The sequence below is a fragment of the Ambystoma mexicanum genome, chromosome 14 (genome assembly GCF_040938575.1).
Source record: "Ambystoma mexicanum isolate Mex_15411 chromosome 14, UKY_AmexF1_1, whole genome shotgun sequence".
Taxonomy (NCBI): Eukaryota; Metazoa; Chordata; class Amphibia; order Caudata; family Ambystomatidae; genus Ambystoma; species Ambystoma mexicanum.
In genome coordinates, this window is record NC_090940.1 from 646,824,352 (window position 1) to 646,842,943 (window position 18,592).

General features: G+C 46.2%; 1 protein-coding gene across 4 annotated transcripts in view; it reads left to right on the forward strand.

Moving 5' to 3' along the window:
• Positions 1 to 18,592, forward strand: part of INF2 (inverted formin 2) — a 220,202-nt gene that overhangs the window by 158,813 nt on the left and 42,797 nt on the right. For all 4 annotated transcript variants that reach the window (XM_069638142.1, XM_069638144.1, XM_069638145.1 and 1 more), the window contains exons 8-12: positions 2,126 to 2,986; positions 13,078 to 13,220; positions 13,313 to 13,374; positions 17,126 to 17,228; positions 17,313 to 17,398. In XM_069638142.1, the coding sequence (XP_069494243.1) occupies positions 2,126 to 2,986; positions 13,078 to 13,220; positions 13,313 to 13,374; positions 17,126 to 17,228; positions 17,313 to 17,398 (1,255 nt within the window). The remainder of the gene's footprint in view (positions 1 to 2,125; positions 2,987 to 13,077; positions 13,221 to 13,312; positions 13,375 to 17,125; positions 17,229 to 17,312; positions 17,399 to 18,592) is intronic.

An 18,592-nucleotide genomic window follows, 5' to 3' on the forward strand; every position in this document is an offset into this window, starting at 1 on the left:
ATAATATGAACAGACCTACTGACCAAATAATAAGGTTGCATGCAACAATTCAAAACAGAAAATATAAACGTGTTAACAAAGAAATATAAGCAATTACAGAAACTCAGCAGCCCAAATAAAGGGTCTACATTAACCGTAGACTTCAAGGAAACTACTCCAAACGTCCTCAAACTTATCTAGGTCACCTGCATTCTCATAGATGGCTTTCTCATAGGTTGATATTGTGAGCAGCTCATCCACCCACTCGTCAATATTGAAGGAGCTGCTTGACTTCCAGGACCTCAATATCATTCTCTTTGCGACCATGCATGCCCGGAGCAACCAAGTTGTCTTGCCAAAAGTGAGCTCCTCCAGACTAGATAGATCTCCCAGAATCATCAAAGAAGCCGACATGGGGACTGCACAATTCAGAACCAATCCCAGTCTTTCACATACACATTCCTAAAAGTTCTTGTCTTTGCACAAAACCAAATTAAATGACTGAGGAGCTTCTTGCACCCTTGCATTTCCAGCAAATATCAAGCGTTGTCTCCTGAATAACCATACAGGTGTCCAGTACGAACTAAAGAGAATTTTTGTTTGAGAAGCCCTGAGGCCCCAGTTTAGACTCACCAAACGAGTATTCACACAGCAATGTCGCCAACATCGTAAATCAATCTCCTCTCCCAGCGCCTCTGCCCAAATGCCTGGCAACCTTGGATCGCCTTGACGGTGAGCTTTCAGAAAGCCATACATCATAGCAGCCGAGTGAAAAGCAGTCGAACATGTCTGCAGAGCTAACCATCAGCGTTCTGACTTGGCAATTGTGGCACACCAATGCAGTTAACTACAATAGTTTTCAATTTCCTGTAATCGACGAAGGAACAATCCGCCATGTTATGGGTCTGACTCAGTTGTGTGTATGAAATCCAATTGTTACCATCACGAAGATATTTAATGCCAGCCAAAAACCACTCGTGCCAAAAAAGCATTTTACCTTGATGTTTCAGGGACGGGTTGAGCCAAATGGAAGCATCCACGTGTAGGTATGGATCTGCATTCATGCTTTTGGAAATTCCACACCAACAATCCTGCAAAAAACTCGTTAAACGGTTTCACTTTTTTGGATTTGACTTTCTTGATAGTCAGCAGAGCCTTTGGAGCCAACTGGGATACGACACTACACCCGCAAGCCAAACAATGTGAACTCTCATTATCCAAATCAGCGATCTTGCAGAGATGGCGAGTTGAAAATGACAAATGGTGATCGATGAAGTTTGGCAAGTTCATCCCACCCAACTTCAACGGAAGCTGTAATTTCCAAATTGCAAGTCATGGTGGTTTCCCATTCCAGATGAATTTTTGAAAAATTCTATCTATTTCTTTAAAGAAGTGACGTGGTATCTTGACTGATAGCATTGACAGAATATAGTTTATTCGCGGAGCCAGATTCATCTTTATACCATTGATCTTAATGTGTGAGATTCCGAGTCTTGGAGGGTTGGCCTTGCCCTGTGATGTGGAAGACTTACTCCTCAAACTTGGTTTGGGTGAGGTTTGGAAGCACCCGGGCAGAATTCACTTGAACAGTAAAAGCATCTCATGTGTTGTAACTTAGTCTTTTTAGTAAATGGTTTGAAGTCACAGGAGCAAGAGGATGTATACGGAGGAAAATGAGAAGGCTATGATAATTACTTCCAACATATTCCAAGCACCCTTTGCTCCTAATGTTTATTAGAAATTGCAACTGGGGACTTCACTTGTGGGTCAGTTTCCAAAAGATGCAAAAGAAACCACCCCTCTACTGTTTGTGTCCTGTGCACCTGGGCATCCGATGTGGGTTCCTCCAAAATAGTTTAAAAAATTAATGTGTCAGATTCTGGGAAGCTGAAAAGTTATGTTTGACAACTGCACCCCAAGATGTGACATTTATTGTTGCTTTTTACATTTATAAAGCTGGGATATGCAGAATGCAAAATGTTGAGCATTAACGACTAGCGATATGTACTGGACTATTATACAAATCGAGAAATTGTATTTAACTTTAAATGTTTTTATAGTAATATACATGGACAAATAGATATTTGCAATATCGAATAAAACTCAATAAATGACTTTTTACTTTTTTATTTGGTCCTTTTTGTAGCGCAAGAAATCACCCTTGAGAAAATTATGGAAAGAATTACCGTTCTAAAGAACTTTCAGAATGCAGGCGAGGGTGGGAAAGTCAAAACGAGTAATAAATGTAGTCAGACTGAAAAGTGCAGTGAGGGAACTGCACGGGAAAAGGCTCCACCTTTGATAGATTCTGAGAAAATCACAATGGCGCAATCACCAGCTGCTTTAAATTCCACAAAGGAACATGATTTTGTACCCTCGTCGCCCCCTTCAAATGAAATTAAAGGACCTCCAACACTGCCTGGCATGGCCGCTTTGCCTCCACCAGCTCCTCCATTGCCTGGCGAGGCTGGTGTGTTACCACTGGCACCTCTACCTGGCATGCTTGGTGGGCCACCACCACCTCCTCCGCTGCCTGGCATATTTGGTGGACCTCCTCCACCACCACCACCTCCTCCGCTGCCTGGCATGTTTGGTGGACCTCCTCCACCACCACCACCACCACCTCCGCTGCCTGGCATGTTTGGTGGACCACCACCACCTCCTCCACTGCCTGGCATGTTTGGTGGGCCACCACCACCACCACCTCCTCCGCTGCCTGGCATATTTGGACCACCACCACCTCCTCCACTGCCTGGCATGTTTGGTGGGCCACCTCCACCGCCTGGCATGTTTGGTGGGCCGCCTCCACCGCCTCCGCTACCTGGCATGTTTGGTGGGTCGCCACGGCCCCCACCACTTCCAGGGTCAAGCAATGGTGACATTGTGGTTGCACGTGTGGACTACACCTTGGGATCTGCAAGAAATGCCTACTATAGCAGCGCTACTCGGCCAACACTGAAAATGAAGAAGCTGAACTGGCAGAAACTTCCTCCCAGTGTAACAAGAGGTATGTGATCCTCAATTTGGAAATTTTGGAAAATAGTATTTTTTTTAAATTATCTAAACATTTCATTATTAAGAATGTGTTCTTATCAAGTCTGGTAACTGATCTGATCAATGGTATGTATAACCAGAATGCACACTTTAAAGCTCCTCTCAATTGTAATGCTAATTCTATACATCATGTGATTAAATGATTTCTGGCCTCTGTTGGTCATTGTACAGCTATATGTCTGGCAACATGTTTGACAAGTAGCACAGGAATCACTCCAAGTCTTGGAGATGGTTCAAGGGTTTTTATAGATGTTGTGGGCCCTAGGGCACTCTGTCTCTCTCTACGTCTTGTCTGTCTCGCCACGGATTAGATTTCATAGGTTGAACATCTACTGTCTAAAGTCCGTCTTGTTCTGGTGCTGAAGATCTAAAGGCATAGCTGCCTTTGGTACCGAAGGCTCGCTCAGGGACTTCCTCCCCCTCTTTACTCTATCCAGGAGTTAGTGTTCTACTGGGATTTGGGTTTATGCCATACAAATACCCAGTTTGATCAAGACTCCACCTGCTCGGCCCGGTCTCACGCTATCCCTTCCCTACTTTTTGCCTCACTCGTCCCTCCATTCTTCCTGACCCATTGATGTTCTCACTCCTCGTAGGTCTTGCCTCCAACCTTTTTCATTTTACTCCCCCATCCAACCGCCTACTCCAACACCCTCCTTGTACTCCATGCATCTGCTTCCCAAACACTCCTTACACTTGTCCTCCTCGTTCTCCAGACGCACCCTCGCACCACAGAAACACTTCCACTCCTTAGCCAATGCTGCACCTACTCCAAAATTCGCTTCAGTGATCCACCGCTCCTTTTTCCCTCTTCCTCTCTCGGTTATCCTCCACCACTGACGCCACAGAGTAACCCCCACTTCTTGCTTCCTGTTGCTCCCTTCTATTTCCCATCCTTCCTGGGAATTTGTCTTCTATCCCTGGCTGATCTGTCCTCCTTGCCCCCATCTGGGTGGGTGTATGTGTGTTGGTTTTGTGGTGCTGTAAAGGCATAAGAAGTAGGCATGCATTTTCGTGCAGGGTTGCCGCAGAATGGCCATGACAGCCCAGTGAGGTAAGTTCATGTTCCTATTTTGGGGTTTGGTTTCCGGTTTCCCCAAGGTAGTTTGACCTGGGGACGGCGGATACTTCTCTCACTTTAGTCTCTTGTGGTCTAGTAGGTTCCTGTCTGGTTTCGCAGGTATGCCAAAATCTTCGGATGGCCCTGCAATGATTGCCTCTTGACCACATATAATGGCGGCTTCTCTGTCCTTCTCAGTGGTGTGCCGGTCATCGCTGCATGTCTGCGGGGGGTGCTGCCCCTCTCCCTGGGTCCCTGCCTCAAGCAGTCTGATGGCCTCTTCCCCCCTGCCCCTGAATCTTTACTGGAGCAGCCCTCCACCCCCACAATTGTGGGCAAGAAACAGGTGGTTTTACCACACTCGAATGTATTTAAGTAAAGAATTAAAGGGAAAATTGAGAAAAACCAGAGTTTAGTAAACGCAATTTCATAAAATCGGACCGCTGTCTATAAAAACAATGACCTTCCATGCATTTATCTCACTATTCCTCACACTCATTTACATAATCTATTAAATATCTATTTAAGTTCTAAAGTACAATTGGTCTGCTAATTTCACTTCTGCCACTTATTGGCCAATATTACAATACTTTAAACATTTTTAAATTGCACGTAAAGTTACATTTCCGAATGATGCAACCCTTTTGCTTTCCCCTGTATGACACGAGTACATGCTAGAATAAAAAAAGTTTCCAATCGCTTGCTTCCCTTGTAGATATGGTGTTGTGGGCTGCTAACGGTGTGCTTCCTAATATGCGTCTAATGACTTGCATTGGAATTTGGCTTGTGGAAGTTATGTTTTCAGTGTAGAATGCACGGACTGTTTTGACTAGTCACCCAACCATAGAACATTTCAGATTGTACTGAACACCTATAAATACCCCCCGCCGCTTTCATACAACATATGGCTCTCGCTGAGCAATTTCAGAATAAAGTGTTGCATGGGATTTGCAATCGGCCTATTTTATGGGTTTACAAGTTAATCCTTTTAAACTTGCTCTCATCTTTCTTTTTAAATGGCTATGGCCTTCACAGGTTACACATTATGAACTATTTCCTCATTAGACTCTGCTGTGGAGCTCGTCCTATCACAGCCCAAGTTTCTGTGAGGGTGGAAGGGAAGGAACGGGGGGAGGGGTTTGAGGGGGAGTTCCTTGCTCTTGGTTTCCTTAGGTGAGGAATGACTGTCCTTTTTGCAATAGGCTGGAAAGATAGCATTTGAGGCAGGCGTCTGAATAAGCCAAAGAGGTGAGCATGGATGATGGTTCCAAGTTCTTTTGGGTGCAAAGGAGTGAATTGGTGTGCAGGATGGCTTGGCAGAGCGTTTGATGAGTAGAAGCGAGTTGGAGAGGAGAGTGCATGGAAGGCGGTGGTAATGGAGACGGGGGGGGGGGCATGGGGAGAGCTAGAAGGGTGGACAAAATGTCCCATATTTTGGTGACTTTAAGTGGAAAAGTAGGAGAAAGTAATCGGCTGAGCGAGGGGGCAAAGAGTGGTTGTTAAGGGGTGGAGGGGGCCATTGCCATGGTGGCGAGGGCAGAGAATATAATGGGTGAGTGCACTAGTAGGATTGAGAGCTATGGTCCGGGTCAGCATAGTCCTTGGGGCCTGCAAGGGATGGGCTGGGTTTGGTTTTAGAGGGAGGAGCGCAAGGTCACTGTTTAAGTATTGATGCTTTTAGGATTGATGCTTTTAGGATTGATGCTTTTAGGATTGATGCTTTTAGGATAGGAGAGCCCGGGCTCTGTGTTGGTGTTGGGTAATACTCTATGGGTATTTAAAGCCAGTGTCTGATGAGACGTGGCCTGGGCTCTCCGGTGGTTGGGTAGATTTGTCATCACGTGCCAGTTGGTGTGGTGAGACACTTTGGCCGCTGCATGAATGTCACTTGCTTTGAAGTTCTGGCCAAGGATGTAAGGCTTGGGCTCTGGTGGTGGTGTGGACTCATCTGTGACGTGGGCTGAATCCTTAATTGTTACGGAATGGTGCTGTACAATCTGGTCACGTGCACAGAGGTTTACTCCAATTACTCCATTTGAGGAATATCTGATTAAAGGCACCCCCGGGTAAGGAATTGAGGAACCATGTCCATTAGCTTCACCACATCCGGTGAGTCCAAGGCTGTCTAGGTGAACTTGCAGCTGCTGTTGCTGCACTCACTCCCATTTGCTTTTAATGTTTGTGGAGGGAGCTGGGGGATACGAGGGTACAGTGGGGAGGGTGAGTACCTCTCCTGCAGAGCTGACCGGTGTGCACAGCCCGCTCTGCAGTTTTAATTTTACTTGCATATGCCATGGGAAATCCAAGACACATCGGGACATGACCAGTGATGGCCTCATTTGACCTATAATACAATTGGGACATAACCAGATTAATCAATGCCATTGTTTCCTATTGGTTGATGTCCCCACTTGCCCCAAATTTACTTTCAAAATTGTAAAGCACCAGAAATATTAAACCTCCTGTCCCTCTTTAATGTGTTAGTTCAAATCACCTTATGCTGTTATTAGTAATATAGACACGAGAGGCTGTGGGGATGCACTAGCGCAACCCTTTAAGGGGCAAAACCATCAAATTTTTTTCTTCTGGTATGGTTTGGGAGGAGATGAAGATTAGAGCGATTGAGTTATTTCACCTCTTAAACGGTCAAAGTTTATGAATGCAGTATTCCTAGGAATATTGCAAGATACAATATCGAGTTAAACCAAGTGGTATTTGAAATGCTGCCTGTTTTTACTTCCACAAACCTAAATGAGACCTTCTCAGTTCTAGATTTGTAGAATTAGTTTTTTTTTTCTTCTAAAACTCCTTCCGTTCTTTTGCTTCCAAAAAATCTTTCATGTGCTGGTATGTTCTTCTTCTTCGCTTGCCATCTTGCAAGCGCTGAGAGCTGAATGATGATTTTATAGAAGGGATGGTGTGGGGCTCTTCCACACAAAGCGCCCCAGGGCATTAGGACTAACTCCCATGTAGTTTCTCTTCCCAGGGAAGGCCGAGGATTGTCTACTGCAGCACGCCAAAGCATAGCATGACCTTCAGGATAGGCAGCCCATCCTGTGCTCTGGTTGACCGTCAACCGGAGTCTTTGACGCGCAGATGGCAAACCAGTCCTGAGATGTGTAGAGACTCTGTGGTCCACTGGGTGCTGCTGAGACCAGAGCAGGGCACGTTCCTAGCTTCCTGCAGGACTGGGGGATATCTCGTCACACGCTGCAATCTCCGCAGCGCCATTTCACCTCACTTAAAACTGCGTCTCTACAAATATTGGGGAGCAGGTGGAATCCCTGACCGGGTATTCACCAGATCGGTTTGGTCAAGGTGATGGTAGGAACTGTAGCTGGAAAGCCTTTCTAAGGGTAGCGCCTAGTGGAACCTCTGACCCTGGAGCAAACTATCCATAAGTAGATGGCGAATGGAGGCCACAATGCTTTCTGGCTGGTTATCTCCCTCTTAAAGGGTCGAATGGCTTAACGCGGTTACATGGAGGGAAACGCTTCCCTCCACCCTCCCTACTGCCCCCCCCCCCCCTGGCCACCCTCACGCCCAAGAATATATCTTTTTTTTCTTTTTCTTTCTATTTACAGAATATACTGTAAAAGGAAAATCTGGTGTTTCCAAGGACCTGTCCAGCGCCAGTAAAACAGGTGGCCTGTTACAGGGCACTCTGGGGGAGCGTAGAGTGGCAGAAGCATGCCCTCCATTGCAGTGCCATTCGCTTTACTCGCAGGTGACAATCAATGTCCCGGCTGAGTCTCTGGAAAAGGTAAGTTTGTGAGAACAAAAATACCTAAAATGCTGAGGATTGGGCAAATCACTGAGCAAGTTCACCCTGCACTAGTATTGACTGGGCCATGGCCTCCTATTGCATCGTTCTTTTTTCTCATAGAGGAGGTGTGGGGGCTTTCCAGCCCCTCCAAAGATTTACCAGGAGCCCCAGATTTAGAAAAGGCAGAGCGGGAAGCTGCCCAATGATTTTCTCCTATTTTAAGGAATTGTGTGTCTTTAAAGGCACACTATCTCGGTGTTGCTCTACTGCTCTTTTCACGCTTTCACAGCTTTCTCCTTTACCCCCCCCCAGCACTTTCTCTTCATCCATCTAAACCGGAGTCTTGGGCTTGGGTGAGCAGCTCCGGTGTTGGTGCCAACTCATGCTTGTAAAGTCTAAGGTATGATTCACAAGGTGGTGTCACTTCTCCCCTGGGGGGAGCTCTTCTCATGAAGGTAGGGAGGTGAGACCGCTATCCAATAGTTCCCCTAGGTGTGGTTGAAATTTAGGAGGACCTTGTGAGGAGGGATTCCGTCCTTGGGGGACAAGGGTGACCATCTTGGGGTTAGCCCAGCGAATAATAAAACGTGTCCACATTCTCGAGCCCATCCTTCCATCCCCAAACCTCTTGAACCATATACTACTGTAATCCAAAATAAATAAATGGCCAACACCAAGATGAGGAAGAACACAGAAAACCCAAAGACTGCTCCCAATACTGGTACTAAGACGAGGTGGCCCTGAGGAGGCATACAGATCAACCTGTCAAAGAAACAAGGGACTTTGACAGTCCTCCCCTCAAGAATGGGGCTAGAATGCAGAAAGCCAAACAAAGGACAACAGTTTTGGTCACTCCGAAAGCTCAGCTCAGCTGCAGCGACTGCTTGGAGAAGTAACTGACACGGAGAGCATTTGGTGCGGGGAATCCAAAGTCTGGTCGCCGACCTGGGGAGAAGAGGAACCAAGGACACACTAGGCATTCCGAAGGGCTGAGTGTGCATCCAACCACCACCTGCTCCTACCAGTGGGGAAGAGAAGCCCACTGGCTACCAGGGTAGGGTCTGGGGCCCTGCCCACCATAACAGTGGGAAATATAAGGCCACTGGCCATGAGGGAAGTGTCTGGGATAAGTGGGAAAGAGGACACCACTGGCAATGCAAGAAGTGTCTGGGACCCCAATAGAAATAAACCAAAGCATAGAGGAAGTCTTCCTCATTATAGTGGCAGAGATAGGTCCACTAGGTACAAGAGAAGGGTCTGGGACCCCAACGTGAATGAGCAAAACTCTTGAGGGTCTCTTCATCTGTGGTCAAGAGGAGACCCCAGAGAAGGGTCTGGGATACTAACAGGATTTGGGGCATTGTTGAAAACAACTGACGGTGGCAAAGTGTGAATGAAACTGGAAGCAGTGAGAAAGAACTGATACCAGGGGAAGGGAATCTTCTCTCCCCCCTCCGCCCTTGAGTTGAACAGTGCCAAAGCAGACCAAGCAGACCTTGGTCCTGCACTGAGAGTTGAGGTGAAGAAGCCCCCCCCCCTGGCCTTGTTGTGAATTGTACCACACCACACCACACCATACAAGGGCAAGGGAGTCATCCCCCCCCCCCCCCAGTTTTATTGTGGGGAACATTAAGTAACCCGGGGAAGGGAGTCACCCCCCTCACTCCCCCCCCGGGTATTTTTGTTTTGAGAGAACATTGTGTTGAGCTCCATCCAAGATGCAGGGCCATTCTCCTTAAAGAAGGAACTTTCGGTTAGTTTACTTTTTCAGTGTAGTAAAGTTGGCTGTGACACAGGATGGTGGAATTTACTTGATCTGACGGACCCTTTTAGTATTCGTTTTGTGGCAGCGAAGTACAAGTCTATAACCAAAACCATGCCACCTTTTTGTGTCAGTATCCTTCCTCGACATCCTACAGAGGGCAGAGGAAGAACAGGCTGTGGGTAAGGGACCCTGGATTATGGGGGAAACGAAATTGGCATCTCTTCCATACACCTGAACCCTTGGGTAAGACTGTTAGCAGATCCCGCTGACGGAAGAGGAAGAACCAAGACCTATGGCCTAGGCTAAAACTTGCAGGTTAGAACTTGGCGTTCAGAATGGTTCACAGCTCGAGTTCCAAAAAGCGGAGTGTTCTCCATGGTGTGTGCTAAAACATTTGTTATTTTGACTGACGCCAAGGTTGCCTGCTGCCATTCTATGGCTCTCGCGAGGGCTCCGGGGGGGGGGGGGGTTCTTGTTTTCTTAGTGGTCAGCCAACTCCAGTTTTCGCTATTTCTTTTTTCACTTATCTCTCCAGCACAGTGTTCTACTGTCCCCCATGCTTGCTTCACTCTGTATCAAATGTCCCACCAATAAAAGTGGGGGATGCATTTCTGAGCACCCCATCCTTTTCACAAGGAACAGTTGGTGTTCTGGGTCACATCGAACATCCATTAACAGTTATGAGGTTTCTCTCTTGTCTCGTCAACCGCAAAGGACTTGACCAAGGAAATCGTATTGTACTTAGAAAATATTATACAGTACAGGAGTTATTGCCGTTTGTGCGGTTCTTACGACACCTTAATTAAACAGTAGTCCATTTATATGCCTCTTTTGGAAGAGATCGGAGTTTGCCCTGCAGGGATTTGAACCTTGCCTGCAAGTCGAACAGCCTCTCTGCAGGGATAACTTCAACCCAACTCATTGAGCGGAGTTTACGTGAACTTGCTGCTTGGATCCTTTAGGCTATGAAGATTTCTCTTTCGGTCTAGCTCAGAAAGTTTCACGAAGTTAATATCATTACTGCGCAAGTCCAAGGTATTTATCTCTGTATATTAAGCATCTTGAAAACTAAAGCAAAATAGAAAGGTGATGACGTGGGTCCCGTGCCTTCTGGGCCTAGAGACCCAAGCTACTCCTCACTGATGATGCCCAACAAGGCAGAAACATGTTTGGGGATGCTTGTGGTCTCGGGCAGAAGGGATGTGACCAAGCAGTTCGGGCTGGACTACCCCCTTTGGGGGTGGGACCAAGCCTGATTTGCATATGGTCTTTTCCCTTTTGTAATGGCTTGACAGGTGAAGAGCGATGGTCTGGAGGGTTGCCCAGAGCAATGCCAGAGGTTGAGATTTATTCTAAACCTTCCAGCCATCACCTCTTTTGTTTCGCTCTTGAAAACTAAGCCAACATCTGGCTGGAGAGAATTTGTTCTGGTGGAACTCTTGAACAGTTACAGCAACATCAGTGGAAAGATGGGAAGGACTGGCAACCAGGTTTACCCCAAAATGCTGCCTGGTTCTGCATTCCTGGAAGCAATTGTGACGTCCTTGGTGTAACGGGAATAGGGGGTGCAGGTGTCCAGGCAGTAGTGGCTGGATGATCGGGTGTGTGGCAGCTGGGCCTCTTGGGCATGAGTGCGATTGTCCTCCCAGAAGAATTTCCAAGTTCCTGCTACAATGAAATTCCGGAAACCAAGTCTCCCATCCAAAGGGAGTCCAAGAGCAGTATGCTTCAAAGCTGCATAGACTGAAATATTAGCCCATCACCACAAGTTCATGAGCCAAACTACCAGAAGCTCTGAATGTTCATGTAAGTCTCAAGTGAATTGCAGGTGAGCAGATGTGGTCTTGAAACCAGTCTTACATCTGTCAGAAACATGGCCCACACTACTATAAAACATGACCTTATTCTAGTGTCCTCACAAAAATCAAGGACGGACCAGAAAATCAATGATGTGCAATTGTATAGAGTTTCGCAGTTTGACACAAACTCCAAGGGAAGCAGACAGCATCTTCCTGTTTCGGCATTGCTCTGATTAACGCTAACTTTAACCTTGTGCCTGTTTCCCAAGAGTGTGTGGAGGCTGTTATCCATGGAAAGTTTTGGGAATTTGTAAGGATTGCTTTTGTTGGTGCTTAATGTTTGCACAGAGCTGGGCTGGGTGTTGGTGCGTGTTGTGTGGAATGGCGGGAGTCCTGAAGGCATGGTCGGACTCGCTGCATCATTTGTATTTGTATTTTATTTGGCTTGTATAGCGCTTTAGACCAAAGCGCTGATCACCCAAAGACATGCTGGCACGGTTATCCTGTGCCAAGTTTAGCTGGCAGAGTAGAAAGACACGCTGGTACTGCCAGACACAGTGCAGTGCGCCTGGCACAATAACCACAACGTGCTCACACGTATCTGAACTCCTCCACACTCCGGCCAATGGGGATCCAGACATGTATGATGGAAACAAATGTAACCTTTTCAGTTGTTTGAATCTCTAATTTTAAGATAACATGCAAATCTTGAAGGAAGTCAAGCTGCGGAGAAACAAAAAAGGTGCTAAAATCATTGATCTAGAATTACCAAAGGGATGGGTGAGCTATTGGAAACTTCATTACGGCAAAAATACTCCATAAGGAGGGCAACATATAGTTGAGCTATAGTTATTTAAAACCCTTATCCTTGTGTATGAAGCTGTTGACCTTGAGAAATAATTTAGTTCTTTAGGAGGAGATCAAATACAGGGTTGCTGAGTGTGGTGGGTTTGCAGTGAAACCAATCTAATGTTAAGCAAACGATCAAGGGAAGCAAATATTGGATACTTCATTTTGATATTTAAAGCTTATCCTTTTGAACACAATTACATGATCCAAACTACTGCTCTGTGTGCTTGATGTCGAGTCCAACCATGGAGCTTTTTTTATTTTATTATTTTTTTTTTGTCTTTGTCTCTCCCATCCCCCTCTTCAAATTTAGGGATGGTAACCCTTTGCCGCAATGGTACGTTGTTTTATTTGCCGTTCTACAGCCTCAGGATTTCCTTTTTTGTATGTTGCTCACTCTTCTTACCATCTCAGAAGTATCTTGGAGATAATATTTTGGGATTGAGCAGTGACGTCAATGTCCTTCCTTCAACAGGTGCAGTGAACCATTTCGTCACTGTCCTGTGTGGGGCGTAGGTTTCCATGAGAACTGTTGCTATTGTCCAAGCTCCAGCACGCCGTTGTATTAAGTTCTGACCCACTTGAAATGTGTATGAAAGCATATGAAGCAAAATTATAAATGTGTTTCTTCACAATGTGTTGCATGCTCCATTTGTAGTGTTTGGCCAGGTTTTAGGACTAGAGTTTGGCGTTCACCAGAGGTCTGTAGTCAACTAGGTGGATGTCTTCTAACCGTGATGAGCAACCACTTTCAGGAGAGTCCCATGCCATTCTACTGACCATGTCTTCTCGCTCGGCCTTTCAGAAAGCCACTCGATGTGGGCATCCGCGAGCACCTCGAGTGACTCAATCGAACCAAACTATTCCAGCATTGAGGAGCTCTTCTGCGTGGCGCAAGTCCAGCCCAAAGAGAAGGAAGCCCCTGCAGCGAAGAAGTCGCCAAAAGAGGTACTGGGGTTCACTTTAGTTGTTCTCCAAGAAGAAGTCCGTCATTTTGTGAAGGACATACCTAAGGTTTCTTCTTTTCTTTTCTTTCACAGATCACATTCTTGGATTCCAAGAGAAGTCTGAATTTGAACATTTTTCTCAAGCAGTTCAGATGGTAAGATGTGTAATGTTATTGCACAGCTGCACAGCACGTGCCTCCCAAGTGGATGGCTCTGAGGTGGGTGTTAAATAAATTTGTCATGAGACCAGAAGACAACGTTTTTTGGATGATCCAGTGACCGTGAGTCTCCCGACACAGTCCACCCAGCCCCTGTTGAGAGAACTCTACTCTTGAACAGCGAGTGAAACTTTGCGTAAATGACTCTTCAACCCAACAACTTCTACCCTAAGTAACAGGCCTTCAGAGCACATTTCTGCTGCCTTGGGATTGTCAGGGTTTTCTGAATAAACCACTGTTATCTTAGACATTCTAGCTGGTTACCCCCTTCTCTTATTGGCTTCTTTTCATAAGTAGTTGCTAGTAATGATGTCATTTGTGGAATTTTTTGTCAGCGTGACGGTTCTTCATTTCGGAACATCTCTTCAGAGAGCTCTGCCATGCATCAAATCATTTCTTTACAAATCACGTAGTGCACCTTGGAAAACAGCAAAAGGCTTCTTAAAAAACAAATATATCCTATCCCCCAAAATCAACCCTCCATGTGGCTTCTGCTGGGAGATATTTTTCAATTCTTGCTTTTCCAAAACAGATAGGTGACGCAGGGCTCCAATGACCATGTATCAAAAACAGACTTTGCTGCATTTCAGAGTCGAAGAATGGTTATAGTTCAAAGGTTCGAATGAAAAGGATTGAATGACAAAAGCGTCGAATTAAAGGGACCGAAAACAAAAGGGCATTTTTTTTGGGGGGTTGCCCCCCAAAATCCCCTTTTTTGTGGTATAAAACACGTTTTTCCCTATACAGAAACCCAAAAAAATATGTAAATTAAAAAAAAAAATTCGACCCTTTTTGTTTTAGGTCCTATTGACTCGACCCTATGGCATTCGATCCTTTTGGATTCAAACCTTTGACCGGAAACCTTGAAGAATGTCGCCAAGTCCTAAGCATCGACTCGCTGCTGTACCCACCCGCTACATTTATTACTGCTCTCCCGACACTGGATATTTTTTTTGAACTGTAGAACTGTCAATTATGATGTTGAGCACTCCTTTACTTCCAAAACCCCATAATTTAACTCTTCTTCTTTACTGCTTGCCTCGGTTACCTAGGGTTCAGGTTAGTAAAGCCTGCTTTCTGCGCTCCAACTCCTGGGATCTTAATAAACAGTCTTGCATCACCACACATCCTTCTTTGCTATACTACATTTGAACGCCCTTAGATGGGCCCATTAAAGTTATCACTCATTGTCTGTGGTATTTCAAGTACTTGCTTGGATGACAAGCTGCTTGTTGACCCCTTGGAAGAGCAATATCCAGTTGCTCTACAGAACCTTTGCTAGATTTGCATGCTGAATGCAATGTTCTGACCGTCTGATCGCGTGCAGAGTGCTAGAAGATTTGTCTGCTGAATGCAAAGCTCTGACCCTCTGATCGCGTGCCGAGTGCTGCAGGATTTGCCTGCTGAATGCAAAGTTCTGACTCTCTGATTACATGCAGAGTGCTGGAAGATTTGCCTGCTGAATGCAAAGCTCTGACCCTCTGATTACGTGCAGAGTGCTGGAAGATTTGCCTGCTGAATGCAAAGCTCTGACCCTCTGATTACATGCAGAGTGCTGGAAGATTTGTCTGCTGAATGCAAAGCTCTGACCCTCTGATCACGTGCCGAGTGCTGCAGGATTTGTCTGCTGAATGCAAAGCTCTGACCCTCTGATTACATGCAGAGAGCTGGAAGATTTGCATGCTGAATGCAATGTTCTGACCGTCTGATCGCGTGCAGAGTGCTAGAAGATTTGTCTGCTGAATGCAAAGCTCTGACCCTCTGATCGCGTGCAGAGTGCTGGAAGATTTGTCTGCTGAATGCAAAGCTCTGACCCTCTGATCACGTGCCGAGTGCTGCAGGATTTGCCTGCTGAATGCAAAGTTCTGACTCTCTGATTACATGCAGAGTGCTGGAAGATTTGCCTGCTGAATGCAAAGCTCTGACCCTCTGATTACGTGCAGAGTGCTGGAAGATTTGCCTGCTGAATGCAAAGCTCTGACCCTCTGATTACATGCAGAGTGCTGGAAGATTTGTCTGCTGAATGCAAAGCTCTGACCCTCTGATCACGTGCCGAGTGCTGCAGGATTTGTCTGCTGAATGCAAAGCTCTGACCCTCTGATTACGTGCAGAGTGCTGGAAGATTTGCATGCTGAATGCAAAGCTCTGACCGTCTGATCACGTGCCGAGTGCTGGAAGATTTGCATGCTGAATGCACAGCTCTGACCCTCTGATCACCTGTCGAGTGCTGCAGCACAGCCTAGCATAAAATTACTGGTGTGTTTGCTGCGCGCCTATTTACCCCCTGTAGAGTATGTTTATAGATATTGATAAATGTATATAGTTGACAAATTATATTTGTTTCTCCAAACCTAGAAAGATTTTTTTTTTTTTTGTATTGTCCCACGCGGAGACCTAGCTAGAGAGCAGCGGAACGCTGTGCTGTGTGTGGATAGCCGGCATTGGGGCTGGCAGCTTTTAACAGTAGCACAGTACAGAGGGATCTGTGAGTCGGTATGTGCGTCCATTGGAATGAGTCCTTTTGGCATTGGATAAAGGGGTGCGTGGCTTTAGCAGCATTTTAACCTAGAACCATTAAGTCCAACTCACAAATCTGTAGTACATGCATTAGTCCACTGAGCCGCAGGCTCAGCTGCATTACTGTAACGCATGCCTCCCTTGTAATCCCCACTCCATGCCTTTCTGCACAGGATCTGGGTTGTTAGTTCGTGCTCGATTCGTTTCCGGCTGAACTGCCCTTGGTCTATTTGCTTAGGCCCTCGTTTTCAACTCTTCCCCTTCTTTTCGGATATTACTGCCCCGGGCAGAAGTTGACCCCTTGGGAGATCAGTATCCCTTTGCTCTACAGAACCTGCAGGATTCGCCTGCTGAATGCAAAGCTCTGACGCTCTGATCACGTGCAGCATGCTATCCATTGAGTGGTATCCATCTGGTAATTGTTACATGAGTGACTTAAGGCAGCAAAATCAATTCTCTAGATCTTCAGTCCAACCCCACCCATTTCTAAGTTTCCCAACCCAATTTGAGTTTAGGGTTGAGTAAGGTAAACTTGGGTTTACCTTACAAAGCTGCCTCAGTAGTGTCTATCGTTCATTGGTGGAATTTATCAACATGAACCTCCACCCTTACAAACCTCCCTGCCCCCCACTCCTCTAGTCTAGGCCCAGTAACTACCTATCCCGCTGGTAATCTACTCTGTTCTTTCTAGTTTTCACCTTCCATTACTCACATCTGCTGCGCACACCACGCTGCGGTAGAAGGTGCTCTCGCACACCCCGATCCTTATCACACCAGGACCTTCCAAGCTATATACTTCCCTCTCCAACCTCTACACAGTCCTCAAAGTAACACCATACAATCCTCCTTGTAGAGGTTGTCCTTAATCGTGAACCATATGCACGCTCAGGGCTCCTCTCTGGACACCCCACTCCCGCCCCTAAAAATGTCGCCAAAACTCTCCTGGAAACATACCAATAACGAAAAAAAGGATCCACGCTCAAAAGATGCATGTGGGCATCTTGCTGCCCTTCCCTTTAAGTTCTACCTAACCCCCTTCTCTTACCGAACCATAAGCCAAGAGGCCCCCAAAATGGCAGAAGGTGCAAAGTCGAAGACCACATTGATTGTGTTACACCGCGCGAGTATGTCTAGTCGTACAGCATACCTTTCTCATTGTTGTTTTCCACAGTCCCAACGAAGTAGTTGTTGAAATGATACATAAAGGTGACCGGTCCAAATTCGACGTCGAGATCCTGAAGCAATTTCTGAAACTACTTCCTGAGAAGCACGAAGTAAGAGTTGCGACTTTATTCTCTTGCACGTGCACCGCCTTGTGATGATTTTCCCTTACTCTGCTGACTTGTTCTACTCCACAGATTGAGAACCTGAAATCCTACCAAGAGGAAGCGGAGAAGTTGTCCAATGCAGATCGCTTCTATCTCCTCCTCCTAGGAGTTCCGAGGTAAGTGGAATATTCACAGTGCTGCTCGCTTGAAGGACAACCAATTGTCATCTTATAACAGAAACTGAGCAAGCCATAAACGTGTCTCTTATGTCTCTGATTACAAAGGTCTATTTTCCTTCGTGGTCCTATGGTGAGATGTTTACCACTTATTTTCCCTATTAGAGCGTCATGCGCATAGTACAGCACTCATTCCATATTGTGCCATTCTCCGGCTGCCCAGGTGCACCACAAAAAACTTTTATAATATTCAAGTCCTTTTTTTGGTGACTTCTAACAGCGTTGCTTAATAATTTGATTTGCCGGACCAGCTAGTGCAGTCCGTCCCCTCTCAACCTGACACGTTGCGATAAATGAACTTGCCATCCAGTTGATCTGGGGGTCGTACACTGCCTTATATCTTCTGCACTGTGAGCTAGAGCCGAAGAGGAATGAAGCGCAACAAGCTCCTTAAGTTCTAGCTTCATCTGTGGCCATTCGCTTGCTGGTACATGGGCACTGATGACGTACCAGTTGTCCACAATGACATGTGAGCAGATCCACACTCTCCCGCAATGTGCCTCCAGGTGCCACACAGCCCTTAAAGAGGGCATGCAAGCTGTTGCCGTCTCCTCGCTCCAGAACTCGCCGACCGAAGGTAAGGCAGGGACAACAAAGTTATGAACTATAGTCGCACCCTGGCAAGGGCTCTTAGTAAATCGGGTGGCTGGGAGAGTCTGCCAGTGCCTTCCTGCTTTCTCCCAGTCTGCATTAGGTGATGCCATATTTCTTTCCCCTTAGCGCACCCTTCATGTTCCATCCACCACCCCACCCTCCAAACTGCCCGCACCCCAATGGTATTCTGCCTCCCACACATACCCCTACCTTTACAACCCACCAACTGACTCCTCACCCTGCTGACTTGACTGTATTTTATTAGGTTTATATAGCACTTTACGTCAAAGCGCTTAACATTAAACAACAAGAATAAAATAGAAGCTTAATTGTAAAATATGAAACTAACCATCAAAAACAGTACAAAGAACAATTTGCATAGGAATGTGTGAGAATTTATACAGAGGACGAGTAAGTGAGAAGCAAGGTTAACAGGACGGGGAGTACAGAAGATGAGCTTTTAGGGGGGAACGGAAGGAGGAGTAAGAGGAGATGGCGCGGATAGAGAGAGCTAAAGTGTTCCAGTGTAGAGGGGCAAGG